General features: G+C 50.7%; 7 protein-coding genes across 7 annotated transcripts; 4 read left to right on the top strand and 3 right to left on the bottom strand.

Annotated features, from left to right (window-relative positions):
- Positions 1-456: 456 nt before the first annotated feature.
- On the top strand, positions 457-1,598 carry ALT_6883 (pyridoxamine-phosphate oxidase PDX3; the record flags this gene model as incomplete). The annotated part of the gene is made up of 2 exons (XM_033559573.2): positions 457-487; positions 553-1,598. 2 exons carry the CDS (start codon positions 457-459, stop codon positions 1,596-1,598), a joined length of 1,077 nt encoding a protein of 358 aa, XP_033415464.1.
- Positions 1,599-1,911: 313 nt separating this feature from the next.
- Positions 1,912-3,412, bottom strand: ALT_6882 (tyrosine--tRNA ligase TYS1; the record flags this gene model as incomplete). The annotated part of the gene is made up of 7 exons (XM_033559574.2): positions 1,912-2,160; positions 2,223-2,464; positions 2,515-2,581; positions 2,632-2,696; positions 2,743-3,135; positions 3,188-3,226; positions 3,292-3,412. 7 exons carry the CDS (start codon positions 3,410-3,412, stop codon positions 1,912-1,914), a joined length of 1,176 nt encoding a protein of 391 aa, XP_033415465.1.
- Positions 3,413-4,336: 924 nt separating this feature from the next.
- On the top strand, positions 4,337-4,877 carry ALT_6881 (transmembrane protein 42; the record flags this gene model as incomplete). Its single annotated transcript, XM_033559575.2, has 3 exons — positions 4,337-4,425; positions 4,493-4,589; positions 4,644-4,877. 3 exons carry the CDS (start codon positions 4,337-4,339, stop codon positions 4,875-4,877), a joined length of 420 nt encoding a protein of 139 aa, XP_033415466.2.
- A 158-nt stretch (positions 4,878-5,035) lies between these two features.
- ALT_6880 (chloride channel protein) lies at positions 5,036-7,907 on the bottom strand (the record flags this gene model as incomplete). The annotated part of the gene is made up of 7 exons (XM_033559576.2): positions 5,036-5,929; positions 5,979-6,333; positions 6,383-6,708; positions 6,765-6,842; positions 6,898-7,257; positions 7,308-7,375; positions 7,439-7,907. 7 exons carry the CDS (start codon positions 7,905-7,907, stop codon positions 5,036-5,038), a joined length of 2,550 nt encoding a protein of 849 aa, XP_033415467.2.
- An 867-nt stretch (positions 7,908-8,774) lies between these two features.
- Positions 8,775-9,231, top strand: ALT_6879 (uncharacterized protein; the record flags this gene model as incomplete). Its single annotated transcript, XM_033559577.2, has 2 exons — positions 8,775-8,862; positions 8,921-9,231. 2 exons carry the CDS (start codon positions 8,775-8,777, stop codon positions 9,229-9,231), a joined length of 399 nt encoding a protein of 132 aa, XP_033415468.2.
- Positions 9,232-9,757: 526 nt separating this feature from the next.
- Positions 9,758-10,776, top strand: rip1 (ubiquinol--cytochrome-c reductase catalytic subunit RIP1; the record flags this gene model as incomplete). Its single annotated transcript, XM_033559578.2, has 4 exons — positions 9,758-10,055; positions 10,204-10,292; positions 10,371-10,521; positions 10,595-10,776. The coding sequence occupies 4 exons, from the start codon at positions 9,758-9,760 to the stop codon at positions 10,774-10,776; spliced, it is 720 nt and encodes a 239-aa protein (XP_033415469.1).
- A 666-nt stretch (positions 10,777-11,442) lies between these two features.
- she9 (putative mitochondrion biogenesis protein (She9)) lies at positions 11,443-14,104 on the bottom strand (the record flags this gene model as incomplete). The annotated part of the gene is made up of 5 exons (XM_089600147.1): positions 11,443-12,386; positions 12,454-12,813; positions 12,866-12,956; positions 13,569-13,981; positions 14,047-14,104. The coding sequence occupies 5 exons, from the start codon at positions 14,102-14,104 to the stop codon at positions 11,443-11,445; spliced, it is 1,866 nt and encodes a 621-aa protein (XP_089455609.1).
- Between the last annotated feature and the right edge of the window lie 508 nt (positions 14,105-14,612).

Below are 14,612 nucleotides of genomic sequence, written 5' to 3'. Positions count from 1 at the left end.
GATTTCGGTTCTCGTGATAATGACATCATGGAGCTGCGATTCTTAAGATTGGAATTCTCCTGGCCGAAGCACTTGGCGAGTATTGGATCAATAATGCGATCGCAATTGATCGATCAGTCGACATGGATCAGGCGACTCGGAAGAGCGCTCGTTGTATTATTGTTCCATGTTTGTTGAGTGCCCAAAACGGCCAATAATTTCCGGCCGTAGATTTCCGTTGTCAACTCCGCATTTATGGCCGATGACTCGCAATCTCCCCTACCTTTAATCTTCAAAGTCATCATCCTTCTTCGCTAAGCTCACACAGCTACACAGTCTATGCTTACTGGTCGCGTATGCTTACGCACTCAGTGCCCTCTTCGTCGCATCCGTCTAGCAACGAGCCGTTGTAGCCACGACCAAACGTGGTATTTTCGCAGTATGAGTTCGGGGAGTCCAACAGCGGACGAGCACGCAATGAGCTCCCGACGGCCGAAGAAGCTGATCTGTATGTTTTCCAATTTCTCCCCTCCAAAGAAAAAAACGCAATGATCTATTCCTAACACCCTCCAGTCGCACCCGGCGACATCGAAGCAACCCCCGACCTCTTAGTCACAGCCACCGAAACCAAAGACCCCTCGTCACCCGCCCCCAATGTCCCCGAGCACATCGCCGAGCAACTTCGCTCAGATGTCTCAACCCCGGACTCCACGATCGAGCGCCAGATCGTCGCCCACCCGGCCCGCGCACACCAGTTCGTGAGCAACCCGCCCCTAACAGTCTCCCAGATGCACCCGTCCAACCCGCTCCATCAATTCCACACCTGGTTCCGCGACCCGCGGCTGTCGCCGTCCTCGGCGCCGGAAACGTGTACATTGGCCACCGCATCGCTGCCTTCTGGGCGGGTCAGCGCGCGCGTTGTCTACCTCAAGGAACTGGACGAGCGGGGCTGGGTGGTGTACAGTAACTGGGGCAGCCGGGAAGGCAAAGGCGGGCAGGTGTTCGGTGTGAATGCGGGCGGCGGTGATTTCCCCGGTGCGATGCCGCGGCCCGGCGAGGACGAGAGTCTGCTCCAAGACGTGCAGGGAGGCAATCGGTGGGCTGCGTTGACGTTCTGCTGGTCGGCGCTGGAGCGCCAAGTTCGCGTTGAGGGGATGGTGGAGCCGCTCAGCCGCGAGGAGAGCGAGTTGTATTGGGATACTCGCGAACGGGGCAGTCAGATCGGTGCGTGGGCGAGCTGGCAGAGTAAGGTGCTCTGGTCGGCCGAGCCCGAGATACTGGTTGACCGGCGGCGGAAGAGCGTTGCGGCCGCGGCCCATGTTCAGGGCTCGACACCTACGTCTGGTTGTCTTGAGATCCCGGCCGACATTGATGAGACGGACATTGATGATGGGAGGGCTCTGCTTGAGCAGCGGGTACAGGAGATGGAGGCGCGGTTTGCGGGGGTCGAGAAGATCCCTCTTCCGCCGTTCTGGGGTGGTGTGCGACTGGTACCCGAGTCGGTGGAGTTTTGGCAAGGCCGACGCAGTCGGTTGCATGATCGCTTCCGATATGTGAGAGTGAGGGAGTCAGATGATGATTCGTCGTTCAAATGGCAGATTCAACGACTTTCGCCATAGACCTTACAATAGACCGTTGATATCAGGCTAAGTGAACTACAACCTATTCTTAAGACTTATCAATCAATACCAGGCATAGATCCTTTCAGCTTCAGTCAACGATGATTAGACTAAAGGGCTTATCATCAGCTTCCTAGTATCACTAACCCTATCCTTTCTCTCATTCACTTCAACCACTTTAGGTGCCGTCATGAAGCATACAGCTTGAGAAATGAGTACAGATAGCAACCCGAAAGGCGAAAACCTCCGGATTAAAGCAGTAGTTCTAGTAGAAATGTGCATCACGTCATTCAGGTATCTAACTCTATTGAATTTAATCCGCTGTAGGTTCCTGGACTCCAATTTCCCGGAGAGGGAGCTCAGCCGTCTCAGCAGTCTTGGCCCCGGGGTAGCGGTTTCCTTTATCCTTTTGCTTCTTTTCCTTCTTCTTCTTTTCCGGAGGGGGGTATGCTTTCAATGTGATCTCCTGCCATTCTTTGGAGGCCTCAAAAGCTGTGATGATAGGGGCCATAAGCTCAACCAGAGCCTCCGCCACAGCGGGCTTGAGCAATTGCGGTGTCAACTACAAAGAAGTCAGTACCACGTCAGACGGCCTTTGCACTGCACGTTTGTTCCTGTACATACAATATCGTTCTTGTAATCTTCCTGCATCTGCTTGATGTCGTTGTAGACGAGAGGCTCCAGGCCGTCTCTCTCACGGCTGACGCGGAACTCTGGGCGGCCAGTCTTCAGGGCGGAAGCAGGGAGGAGGACGAATTCTGCAAATGAGAGAACACCGTTGTTTTCGATTTCCTTGGGAGCAGCCTGGGCCTTGCGGATCTTCTTTCTGACAGTATCCGCGGCCTCGAGAAGATCAATCTTGCTCTCTACCGAGAATCAGTAAGCTGTTCGCAATAGTATAGAAAATCGACAGTACCTTCTTCACTCGAGCTCATCTTACCACCGGTAAGACCAGGGACCATGGGGTTCAGCAGATGGGCGCGCTAGATATATGTCAGCAAAAACGTGAGCCGTACGGCAATGCTGTGCTGACCTTTCTGTAACCCAGCTTGGGCTGCCACTCGGTGGATGCCGCGAACAATTTGCGCTGGTCAACTCCTACTCAAATTAGTCTTTGCGCAGATTGATAACTGAGGAAACCCACCTCCGAACTGAACATCGCAATCGAGGTGCTGCTCATCAAGCACCTGAAGGATAGGGTAGAGAAGACCACTAAGGGGGCTGTTGTTGGATTGCTTGACAACTTCAGCACCAGCCTTCTTCGCGTCGTGTTCCGACACCAGAGAGCACAGCTTGTACACATCCATCACATATTCAGGGCTCTTCTGGTAGGAGCTGCCGAGGACGAAGCGCAATTTCTCTGTCGAGACGCCCACAGCCTGGAGCATCGCTCTAATTGTGTACTCATAGTATTTCGCGCGGTATTCGACAAGCTCAATCGGGGCCTTCAGATTATCGAGGAAACCATGGATATCAGCAATCAGGATCGTCACATCGCAACCGGCAGCCAGGAACTGTGCGATTTTGACGGCGGGCACTAAATGCGGGGTTAGCGGTGGGCTTTCGATCGCATTACAACGATGTCGTACCAAAGTATCCGCAGTGAGGTTTGCCAGTGGGACTCGTTCCTATCAATTGGAAAAGAAGATGTCAGCAATTGCCCAGCTGTCACTTGAAAAAGGTTGCGTCGTACCCCAGTAGATCTTTGGGTTGCGCCCCTCCGCGAGAATGCCCTCAATGATATCCGGGTTGAGAATTTCTTGAAGGTTTTCCTTGATGAGGGCGAACCTTTCGGCCGCGTTCATTTCTGCCATGGTTCAGAAAGAATATGCCTTCAAAAACTTGACGACGGAAACTGCAGTCGCTATATAGTGCACGCTGCTTAGGTGAGTCAGTCCGTATACCCATGGATAAATACAAAAATCCCCACCATCTCCGGGCCGGGTGTTTTCCCGCTTGGAGTAATCACACATGCGACAGGGCGGTCAGCCAGAATCCAACGTCAGGCCAACAGCCATATCCGCCCAATTAAAAGGTGAGATGGATGAATGCAAGGGGCCTTGACGACTGTATGCTGACGGAATCTGCATGAGCTGGGACACAAGGAGTTCGATCGTCCTTCCGGGTGCCCTTCCTCTTCCTCTCGGAATGCTCGGAATGCTCCGATTTTGCTGGCCTTCCATCCTTCCTTGTGTAAACCTCCAACATCCAGATTAACTAGAGCTCGAGACTCGGTTTGTAGAGAGTCACCAAACCCAGCACTTGGATACCTCCCTACCCTTCTATGCAATATAGCAGCATGATTACGTGGCATAAATCTTATCTAGTCCCGTAAGCAGGTCAATCGCTAAAAAAGAGCCATCAGCGTTCAATATCAGTACTCAATAGTCGATAGTAAGAACGCGAGTCTCCATAGAGCAATACGTCTTTGAGCCTCGGCCCTTGATTTCTGACAACGTGCTTCTCATCAGACCTGCCTCTGATTGAAATCTTATAAAACACAATCCAAATATTGCTGTCCATGTAGCTCTTCCCCTAATCCCATACCTACGGAGTACACGCTGAAGGTTCAGGTAATCACCCTTATCACGTGAGTGTACGCATTCAGGGCCATCAACATCAACATTTACTTTCCTCATTTCTACCAGGAAAAGCAACTGAACGTCAGTTGAAATACAATCAACTCACATCTGGAAGCTAACCTCCAATTCTTCCATTACGAATAAGAAGCCGGCGACATGACACAACCGCCCGTTCAATCCCGCTGGATCATCCTGGCATTAGCCAGCGGCGCATTCGCAGCTCTCAATGGCCTTTTCGCCAAATTGTATGTCTCCAAGTCCAGCTAAGGGCAACTCGCATTTTGGAGCAGATCATTCGCTAACAGGATTCAGAACAACCGACGAGCAAACCACCGCGTTCGCCAGGAGTATCTCGCATCTCTTCGGCGCGGGGGATCAAAATACGTTTCTTGAACTGCTGGTTCGAGGTGTATGTCTCTCCTCCCTTTCCTGCATTTTGAAGGATTTGTTTGACTTTGTAAAGGTTTGTCTGGGACTCAATGTCCTGTGTAACATCATCATGTGGACGCTTTTTACGAGAGCGTTGACGGCGTCACCCTCCACGACTAAGGTGTCCATCACTAACACGTCGGCAAACTTTCTCATCACTGCGTTGCTGGGTATGGTTGTCTTCCGGGAGAAGGTGAGTGGGCTGTGGTGGTTGGGAGCTGGGATGATGGGTGGTGGGTGTATCTTGGTCGGGATGAGGGATTCATGAGCCTTGTGCATCTAAGCAAACAGGTCTGAGGATTGCACTTGGTTGCAAGTAAGGAAAGAACTTGAGTGCCAAATACAATGAAGCCATTCCTTAGGATGCCTGATCCCATAGTCTATTTAAAGTGATATATTACATCAAATGGTATCATATGATATAGGTCAATGTCTCTCCGTCAATTCCACAAAAGCATCGTCGTCCTCAGTTCCTCTCCGGACCCTGCTTTGTCCCCTGTTGTCTAAAGCCACTGGCCCGTGGTCGCGGTTAAGGCGTGGCCACCGTGGCAACATCGAGCCCACGCGTTGCAGGAAGCGCCATACATTTTCTTCTAGACTATCGCTCTGGCGCCCGTTAAGATGAGCTCCAAGTGGAAGGTCCGCCGCAGTATGGGTTGAGGCGAGGGCTTGCTCCTCGGCCTCCACCTTGAACTGATATTTCAGGCAATCCTTGACAGTGACGAGTCCCGTGACCCGACCACGATGCTCAACCAGGATCACCCGCGGTCCCATCTTCTTGAAGATCTCCATGACAGTCTCCAGTGCCAGGCGGGGATGCACGGTTAGCGGTGTGTGGTCAACATATCGGCTGAAATCCACGAAAGGAGCCCCTAAACTAGTTTGAATTGCATCAAAGGTATTGGGCACCAACTGATTTCTCGAGACAGATGCCCTGCGCGCCACTGCAGCTTCGGCGGCTTCCTTGGTGAATACACAGCGGGCATTAGGAGCCAACATACCCTCCGACTTTGCCCGGTCAATCGCGTATCGGAGTTCAGTGCGGCCGATATACCCGACCAGAACCTTACTTGAACGATCCTCGACGATGGGGAACCCTTGAAATTTGTTGTCATTCAGAAGATGCTCGGCTTCACGTACAGGGAAGTCTGCTGCAGGAAGCGAGACGGGATCAGGCGTCATGGCCTGGGAGACAGGCACGTTGAAGACATGCTCTTCTTTGTTGTCTAGGAATGGGAAACCGTTGGACCAGATCATTCGGTCTGCAATTCCTCCGCTGCCAAAACGATCACTAACGGCTTTGGTGACACCCACCACAATCTGCTGATGTTAGTCCCTTTGACGAATGCACGGATCGTGACTAACTCACCATGGTAGGTAGAATGTAAGTAAGGGCCCCGGTAAGTTCAAACATGATGACCACTACAGATATTGTGAGGTGCATAATGCCACTCAGAGCAGCCCCAGCGCCCAAGAACGCATATGTCCCGGGAGTGATGCATGGAACATCCGGTTTACAAGAGGCAAAGAAAGCCGAATTCGGGAAAGCTTCGTGCAAGGCCTGGACAAGGATCCCTACCAAGCGACCAAAGGACGCTCCAATGGCCATTGACGGGACGAAAATGCCGGCAGGGACTTTACAACCGTAAGATACGATGACCAAAAGAACTCGTAAAATCGTAGCAAACACTAGGGATGCCACCATAGTCCATCGATTCTTAGACCTAGAATCATTAGCAGTTGTCTTCTCTATTTGTCAGCTAAACGGCTTACTCGCAAAGTCCGTGATAATCGTGCCCTCCTTCGCATTCACGGAACAGAATCTCCATCATCTCGGTCATGTTGATCTTCAAGAACATGTTCGGATAGCAAATGAACGCGGTCAAGCCCGCTAAGACGACTGATTCGATGATGGGGTACTGCGAGAGATATTTCTTCCGGAACGCCTGGACTCGTAGATTCCACTTGATCACAAAGGCCCCGTACAGACCACCGAATATCCCGAGAAGTACGAAAAAAATTAGCTCGAAAAAATGCCATGTGCGATCATACTGCACCTGAAACATGACGAGTTGGCCGGTCCTGAAGGGATTCATCATCTGTGGCCTGGATCAGCGGCTGAAGAACAGGCAGAAACAGAAACTGGTGTCCGTACCGCCAACACACCAGTTGCGACCAATGCGCAGAAATAACTTCGCCAAAGGGTCTTGAGGGGAAAGTAGGATGCCATTTCCTGCAGCCTAGTTATCAGCATGACTCTCTGAGGCATGAGCTCCAAAATCACGAACCTCTAGAGAGAATAGTACCCCACCAATTGGACTGCCAAATGCCACTGCCACACCAGCAGCAGCCGTTGCCGTCAGGACTTCTCTCGTTTTTGACGCGTTCAGCTTATATTTGCTGAAAAGGCGTGAGATAACATTCCCTGTACAGACGGCGAAGTGCACACTGGGTCCTTCTTTTCCCACTGAAAGACCAGACGCAATGGCCAATGGAAGCGCGATGGACTTGATCAATAGTGTCCAGCCACCTAAGAAGCCTTTCATCACGAACCCGGCAATAATGCATTTTATTTCCGATATACCGGACCCTGCGGCGTAAGGAGCAAATACTTTAACCAATGTGGAGGCGATAAATGCGAACAAAGTCTATACTTTCTCAGTCATTGATCCGGAAGGGCAGATAAGGTTCAATATACCGCGAAGAAGAAGTATACGAAGTAGTTGATAAGCCAGAAGGAAGTCCATGGCTTCCATTCGGGGCAGCCTGGTAAAGAGACACGTTAGCTCCACACTTCACCATGAGCAGAACATACGCGATATGGCATACCTCCTTCAGCACCCCAGCAGCAGAACTGCTCATTGAGGTAGAATGCAGTCGTACAATAACCCAACTTGATATCCGACAGCCACTCGGTGATGATGTTCAATACAGCCGAGATCAATCCGATAGCGGCGCCGACAATTGTAATGACGAGCCAAGCTTGCCCAGCGTCATAAGACTCGCTCACTTTGCGCCTCCAACCAAATGTGCCTTCCTGATCCCAGAACCCAGACCCATCTCGTCGCTTCGCCCTCCGTCGCGCTTGTTCCTGAATAGCATCTTGGACCCAATCAATCGTTGTAAAATCCTCATATCGCTTTATTTTCCTGATCTCATCCGTAATCGCGTTCGGCTGGCCGTTGTCGTCGGGTGGGCTAGGATCGACAGGCGAGGTGACAGATAAGCCTGATAATCTCCAACTCCGACGCTCAGACAGGACTGAGGGTGAGCGGGGAGCGGTCGACGAGGCAGGCATCGAGCTCAAACCACGGTTCTCTTTTGTGGTAAGAGCATAGTCGGCGTGGATGCGATGCTGGGGAGCTGTTTATATTGCAGTGACAATGTTCCATGGCAGATATGCCGCCCGCCCACGTGAGGGAACTTCCCGCTTTCACATTGGAGATAAGGATAGATGACGATGGGTTTCCTTTGTCGATCGAGGTGTAGCACAAAGTCTTGTAAGATAATGAATTTTCTTTCCTTTTCAACGAGTTGGCTGGTCAGCAGTAATATACAGGGATCACCGTGCTTGATTCGACCCTGTTCTTGTAGTCAAGCACATGCAAGTATGTCCTACATCACTTGCGGAGAACCTCTACACGCTGCGCGCTCTTGATTTCTACCCGCACGCGGTGTAGCAGTAATTTCTCGACCTTCCAAACCGCACCATATTCATCTCCGATCCAGACAATAGTGCTTAACGAGTCTTTCAAATCCGTACAACTCAACTTCCTTTGATATCAGACCAGCTTTGAAACATCGGCGATATACGACCAACCCCCAAGCAGCTCCGAAGTCGAATCCGCTATGTCTCCGAAAGACAAGCCCGCACCAGCGCCAGCACCAGCAACAGCAGAGACATCCAGAGATGAGATAACCGGCCAGAGCGCTCTACCTAGTGCGTGTGAAACCAGAGCTTTGTCGAATTCACTCAGTGGGCTTACATATCACAGTCACACGAATAAAGAAAATAATCCATCTCGATGAGGATATCGTACAATGCTCCGGCAATGCTACGTTCGTTGTCGCAAAAGCTACAGTTTGCCTCCCCTTTTGGCCTTCTAGATTCTAAGCCTCATGCCGAGCAAGATTCGCTAATCCTGCCCTCTATCTATTTTAGGAAATGTTCATCCAATACCTCGCGCAACAAGGGCATAACGTCGTTAAATCTGAACGAAAACCGCGTAAGGTTATTCAATACAAAGATCTAGGTTCGTCGCGAATCATAGGATTGAAGAAGCGAGCCGATCGCTGACGAATATGACACAGCTACCGCCGTTTCACGAATCGATAATCTGGAGTTCCTTGCCGACGTGATACCCAAAACAACTACCTATAAACAATTCAAAGAGAAGAAAGCAAAAGAAGCCAGCAAAGACGCTGCGTTCGAGAAGGGACAGCGCACATTGAACGGCACAATACCGTCGATGATTAAAGAAAATGGCGAGAGTGGTTACCAGAAAGCGGATAAGCCTTCTATAAGCCCTCGAGCTCCGTCTCTCAGTACGTTGATGGTTGACCGCACAGTCGAGGCGCAACCAGGAGAAAACGACCGTGACGTCGAAATGGTAGACCAGTGATCGAACCATGCGCAAGGCCTTGTATAACTTGAGCTACTCGGTAAACGTGTTTGTTCTTTTGGGTTTGGGTATTATTATTGAGGATCGCATGTTTGGGTTTGGTTATGCACGGAACGGAAACGGATCGAGGGCAAGATCCTGTTGGTCAGTTGCTTTTTGACGCGGGAATCATTTATACCTCAGGTTAGCATAGCGAGAACATATGAGAATTATGATGAAATCATATTGAATAGACCAATTATTATTATAATAGAATAGAGTCTGGAAGAATAGCATTCTAAGTAGACCTAAAGATGGCAACTGCTTGAAGAACGTTTGGCGGCCGGAATTGTCGTGGGCTCCAGCCAATGAGGCGCCCCGTGATTCCGATCGCTTGTCGTAGAAAGCTCTTTCGACCCGTATGCCGGGCCTCCGTTCAACCTCATCGAATTCCTCCCGTCCTATTATTCAATTGCTCTCTTTCCCCCTCAACTCTTCCCCCCCTCCACCCACCTCCCCGCAATTCATTGCGATTGCTAGTCTCATCATGTCGCTTTCCTCCGCCTCGAGCACTCTGCTGCGCGCTTGCGCCCGCCAGCAGCTGCCCACCAGCCGCGCTGCCGTCGCCTCCTGCCAACAACGGAGAGGATTGTCCGAGGCCTCCAAGTCCTCCTCCTTCGATAGCCCTTTCGGCAGCTCCAACGACTACCAGTCGACCCTGAAGATCCCCAGTTTCAGCAAATACGCTTCCAACAAGCCTCCCCGCTCGAACCAGGTTTTCTCCTACTTCATGGCCGGAGCCCTCGGTCTCGGATCTGCTGTTGGTGCCAAGGCTACTGTTCAGGGTAGGTGTTATCAGGCAATTCACGACAAGAGATGGAATTGAACGAAAGGATTGAATGTCGCTTTGGAATACAATTGCGGGAGATTCGGCAGTTTGGGTCTTTTGGTATCACATGGAGCACGTTGCTGATATGCAATTTTTACCATCAGACTTCCTCGTGAACATGTCCGCCTCCGCCGACGTCCTGGCTCAGGCCAAGGTTGAGATCGGTCTTGCTTCGATCCCCGAGGGCAAGAACGTACGTGTCCCGTTTATCCGTGAAGCATCACGCGCACTTCGCTACTCCGAGCGCTTATACTGACCTACGAATCCACAGGTCATCATTAAGTGGCGTGGAAAGCCCGTTTTCATCCGTCACCGTACCCAGGACGAAATTCAGGAGGCTCAGCAGTATGACTGGAAGACTCTCCGTGATCCTCAGCCCGATGAGGACCGTGTCCAGAAGCCCGAGTGGCTGGTCATGCTTGGTATGTTGTCACGCCATCTGTTTCTGCTATATTCTTTGGACGGTTACTGATAGCGAATTTTTCTATTGTGAAGGTGTCTGCACTCACCTTGGTTGTGTCCCCATTGGTGAATCCGGTGACTACGGCGGCTGGTTCTGCCCCTGCCACGGTTCCCACTATGATATCTCCGGCCGTGTCCGGAAGGGTCCTGCCCCTTTGAACCTCGAGGTTCCCCAGTACAGCTTCCCCGACGAGAGCACCCTTGTCATTGGTTAAACATCTCTTCTTTGTGTGTCGCCAAATGTTCTAGACCAAAGAGAGACGAAGAAGAGGGGAGTGTTTGTGCTTTAGACGGTTAGCTTTGTTGCGTTTGTCAAGATTGAAGAGACCGTGTTTTAATATGGACCCAAAAATGAGCTCTTGTACCATCTTTCAACATGCGCTGCTCAGGCCCCTGTATCACTCACTTGTCTGTGAAATTCTTGTCTTTCAGTATAGACTTTCCTCGTTCTGAGACCTTGCCTCACGCGCATGCGGGTCAAAAGCGAGTTGTCGGTTCCTCTTACTTGTGGCAGCTGATGAAGCAGTTGGAAGTTGAGGTTGATCTGCAGTAAGAGGTGGTGGACTTCAGATGTAGATCTGTTGAGCGTTGGTTCGAGTACATGTATGTCATAGTTCAGTTTACGTATATTCATCGTTCAATCTCCTTTGTCTTTTTTGTTCATTGGATCTGGTAATCTCTACTGCTAAGGTATCCTCGAAGTACTTCGCCGAGCTGACTCGGCAACTCAACCTGACTGCGCCAGCTGTACAATAATATACAAGTTGAATTTCCCTACTCAGTCATCTATCCTCTATTCCATTTCTGTACAGGTTCAAGATACAAGTCGACGTCCCAGGTAAACTAGTTACGAGAGATCCGATGCATATGTAATAGGCCAATTATCGGGGCCGAATCAAAGCAATCACTAGACCCATGATCGCTGCACCCGCAGCAGCGCTCTGAAGAGCGACAGTGGTCAGATCTCGCTGTGTAATGACCATACTGCGATCGCTGAATAGCTCATTGAGAGTTTGTCGCCATGAGTCGAGGGAGGTAGGAGGAGGAAGAGGAGGAAGAATGCGGGAGAGGTGAGATTTGCGGGGTTCGACGACATTGACCATAGCGTGCTTGGGAGCGCTGTCCTCTGTCGTTTCTGTTGCGGTTTCATGGGTTATGTTTGTGGCGATGGTGGGTGTAGGATCGGAGTCCCAGACAACAGGTTCGGATGTGATAGCTTCATCCGTGGCGGCTGGGGTGTTTTCATCGCTGGTTGGAGTGACTTCAGAGGTTGTTGAAGTAGTTGTTTGCTCCGCTGCTTCCTCCGAGGAGGGCGACGTCGATGTAAGAGCAGGTTGAGGTTTCAATATCTCGATATGGTTGATGGCTTTCTCCTTCTCGATAGCCTCGATGACCTTCTCTTCGAATCCCTTCACGAGTCGTTTGCGACGCCATGGCTCGACGGCAATTTGGAAGATAAGGAAGAGGAGAACGTTAACACCCATCAGACCCCAAGTACCCCATGTACTCATTCGACGAATCTTATCCGACCAGACTTGTTCCTCGTGATAGCGCGAGAGGATGCTCTTGCTCAATTGCGCGGCCGCCTCTTCGGACTCTCGTTCCGCGGCAGACAGGGCATCCTGGGTCTCCATCTCAGCCACTTCGTTGGTGTGATCGTTGCGGTAAAGGTGGGTGAATCTCTCGAGATCTGCGGCAGACCAGGCGTGTTTCCGCTGGAGAAGCTCGTTGACTTCGCGCTGCGAGGCAGAGCGTCGGTTGATGGCTGCCGCGTAGGCATCTTTGGCTTCTCGGACCCGTTGACGGGCTGCTCGGAGTCGTTCCTCTGTTGGTCCAAAGAATTAATGATTAGCGATGAGGAATTGGAAGTTCCAATCATTTTCGAAACACACCTTGCAATTGTATGTCTTTCTTGAGTGCCTCAATGGCGGAGTAGCCTGTCAGATCGTTTAATCGCTGGCCCGCCACGAAAACGTTGGATTGGAGGTTGTCCATCATCGCGGTAAATTGTTTGGACAATTGTGACCGGCGTTCTTCCAGATACGAAGGTAGTCCCTTCTTCTCTGCAGGTTCACGTTTCGGTTCGTTCTTTGCATCTTGGTCGAACCCTTGTAAAGTCTCCTGTTCTCCTGCGGCCGGAGAAGGCCGTTGGGTTTCTGCATCCGGCTCTACCTTTGGCGATTCATCGCCGGGCGTCGGCGTTGAGTTTGCATCCTTTGACTGCTGAGTAGCTGCGTCGTCTTTTGATGTGCCTTTCTCAGGAGATGAATATAATAGTGATTGCGACCTGAATTGACATCGTACACAGACCGATAAGCTCCGCTGTATATCTCGCGCAGGTCGAATGTTCGGCCCAGCGGCGGGTAAAAACTGTGGCCGTATCGAGAGCGAAGTCCTCGCAAAGTTAGCAGATGACCTAAGCGACTGCCTCAGAAGCAGTGGCATGGGCTGCATGGCCAATTAATGGTAACCTTGAATCCAAGCAAGTTCTTGTTGGATTGTTGTGGTGGAAACTCAATGTCTTGAGCTGACCTTGGATCGGAACAAAAGGCGGAGCGGAGAACATGCGGGAAAGGCTCCGATCTGTCACTACTACCTCTCTAAATGTACCAAGAATAATATTGCAATTGATATACCTCTGTAATGTTATAATATTATGATGGAATGGTACAATTCTTATAAAGAATACATGTTCTTGAGTGCTTCGATCCTCGTCCTCTCTCAAATAAACTGTGCAAGTTAAGTAGGCTGTGTAACATAGACGACGATGTAATATTATATTTTTCTTCCTGTTCTCTCGTTTCAACGTGGTGGTATCAATTCATAACATAACAACCCTTATTCGTTAAGTCCTCATGAAGCATGACATTATAACATATCCGTCTTACTCAGACGCAGCAGAGTGCCTTGCAAGCTAGATGAAACAGAGCCCTCGACACAAACGGTCACCGTTCGGCAATAAGCTGCTCTCGTACATATTTACCAGCGTTCAATCGTGCGTCTGCACCTTGTGGTCTCCCTTGACAGCTTCAGCATAGGTTGGTGGTGCCCGGGAGTCACCCTGAGCTTGGTCACTGCTTCCTCCCTGACCTTCCTCCCGATGTGGCTTGGGCGCTTGCTGCTGAGGTTGAGCAGGGCTCGGCGCCGGCTGGTTTTGCGGTGCCACAGTGCCATAACCTCTCTGGGATGGATGCTGGATGGGCTGATGAGAGACGTAATAGTATGTCACACGACCACTTTCAGTGTCCCGTCCCGGGTCGGCATGGCCAGGAATGGGCTCGTAGTTCGGGTCATCATAGTCTGGTTCGGGGTACTTGAGTATGATGTACCATGCGTGTAGAAGACCGGGGACGTAGCCTAGGCAGCAAAGTGCAAGGTTGATGATCGAGTCGGCTGTGCAGATGCCTACTTTAATCCACACTGAGAGGATATGTTAGCTGGTGCTAGAACAACATGAAGGAAACCACGTCAGAAGAACTTCTCACCTGCAACTGGTGGAAAGAAAATCGCGAGAATCCCAAGAAAGATGTCTGAACCGCACATGGTTGCGTTCGATGGGGTATTGAACTAAACGAACTGTCTGACTGTACGCAGTTTCGGATGAATGAAGAATTGCTAAAGTGTCTACACTGAGAGCAAACTGCCACAGAGAATGAGTAGTTTTACAATTAGGAGGCTCAGATAAATGTGACGACGACGGATGGTTCTCTCAATGATAAAGTAGGATGGGAGCCTGCCTCAGCCTCAGCCTCCGTCATATGACGTCGGTACATGTCACCTGATTTTGCGGGACGTTCATGCCATAATTTTCAGGCTTCATATCATCTGACGGGGACGTGAACCTAGTTGTCAGATTCAGCCAACAACTTTACCAATCGAGTCATTCTAGACACCTCTGACATCGCACCGAGGTCATATCACCTTGGCCATCTTCTAGGGACTTCGAAAGCCAATTTGAAGAGCCCGACCCCCCACATTCATGCAGTCTTTGCATTTTGCGATGTATATAAACTCAAATGGCTTTGTTACGGACAAGAAATGCGACAAAGCG

The sequence above is a fragment of the Aspergillus lentulus genome, assembly GCF_001445615.1.
Source record: "Aspergillus lentulus DNA, contig: Alt12, strain: IFM 54703, whole genome shotgun sequence".
Taxonomy (NCBI): domain Eukaryota; kingdom Fungi; phylum Ascomycota; class Eurotiomycetes; order Eurotiales; family Aspergillaceae; genus Aspergillus; species Aspergillus lentulus.
This window is presented reverse-complemented; position numbering and strand designations above follow the sequence as displayed.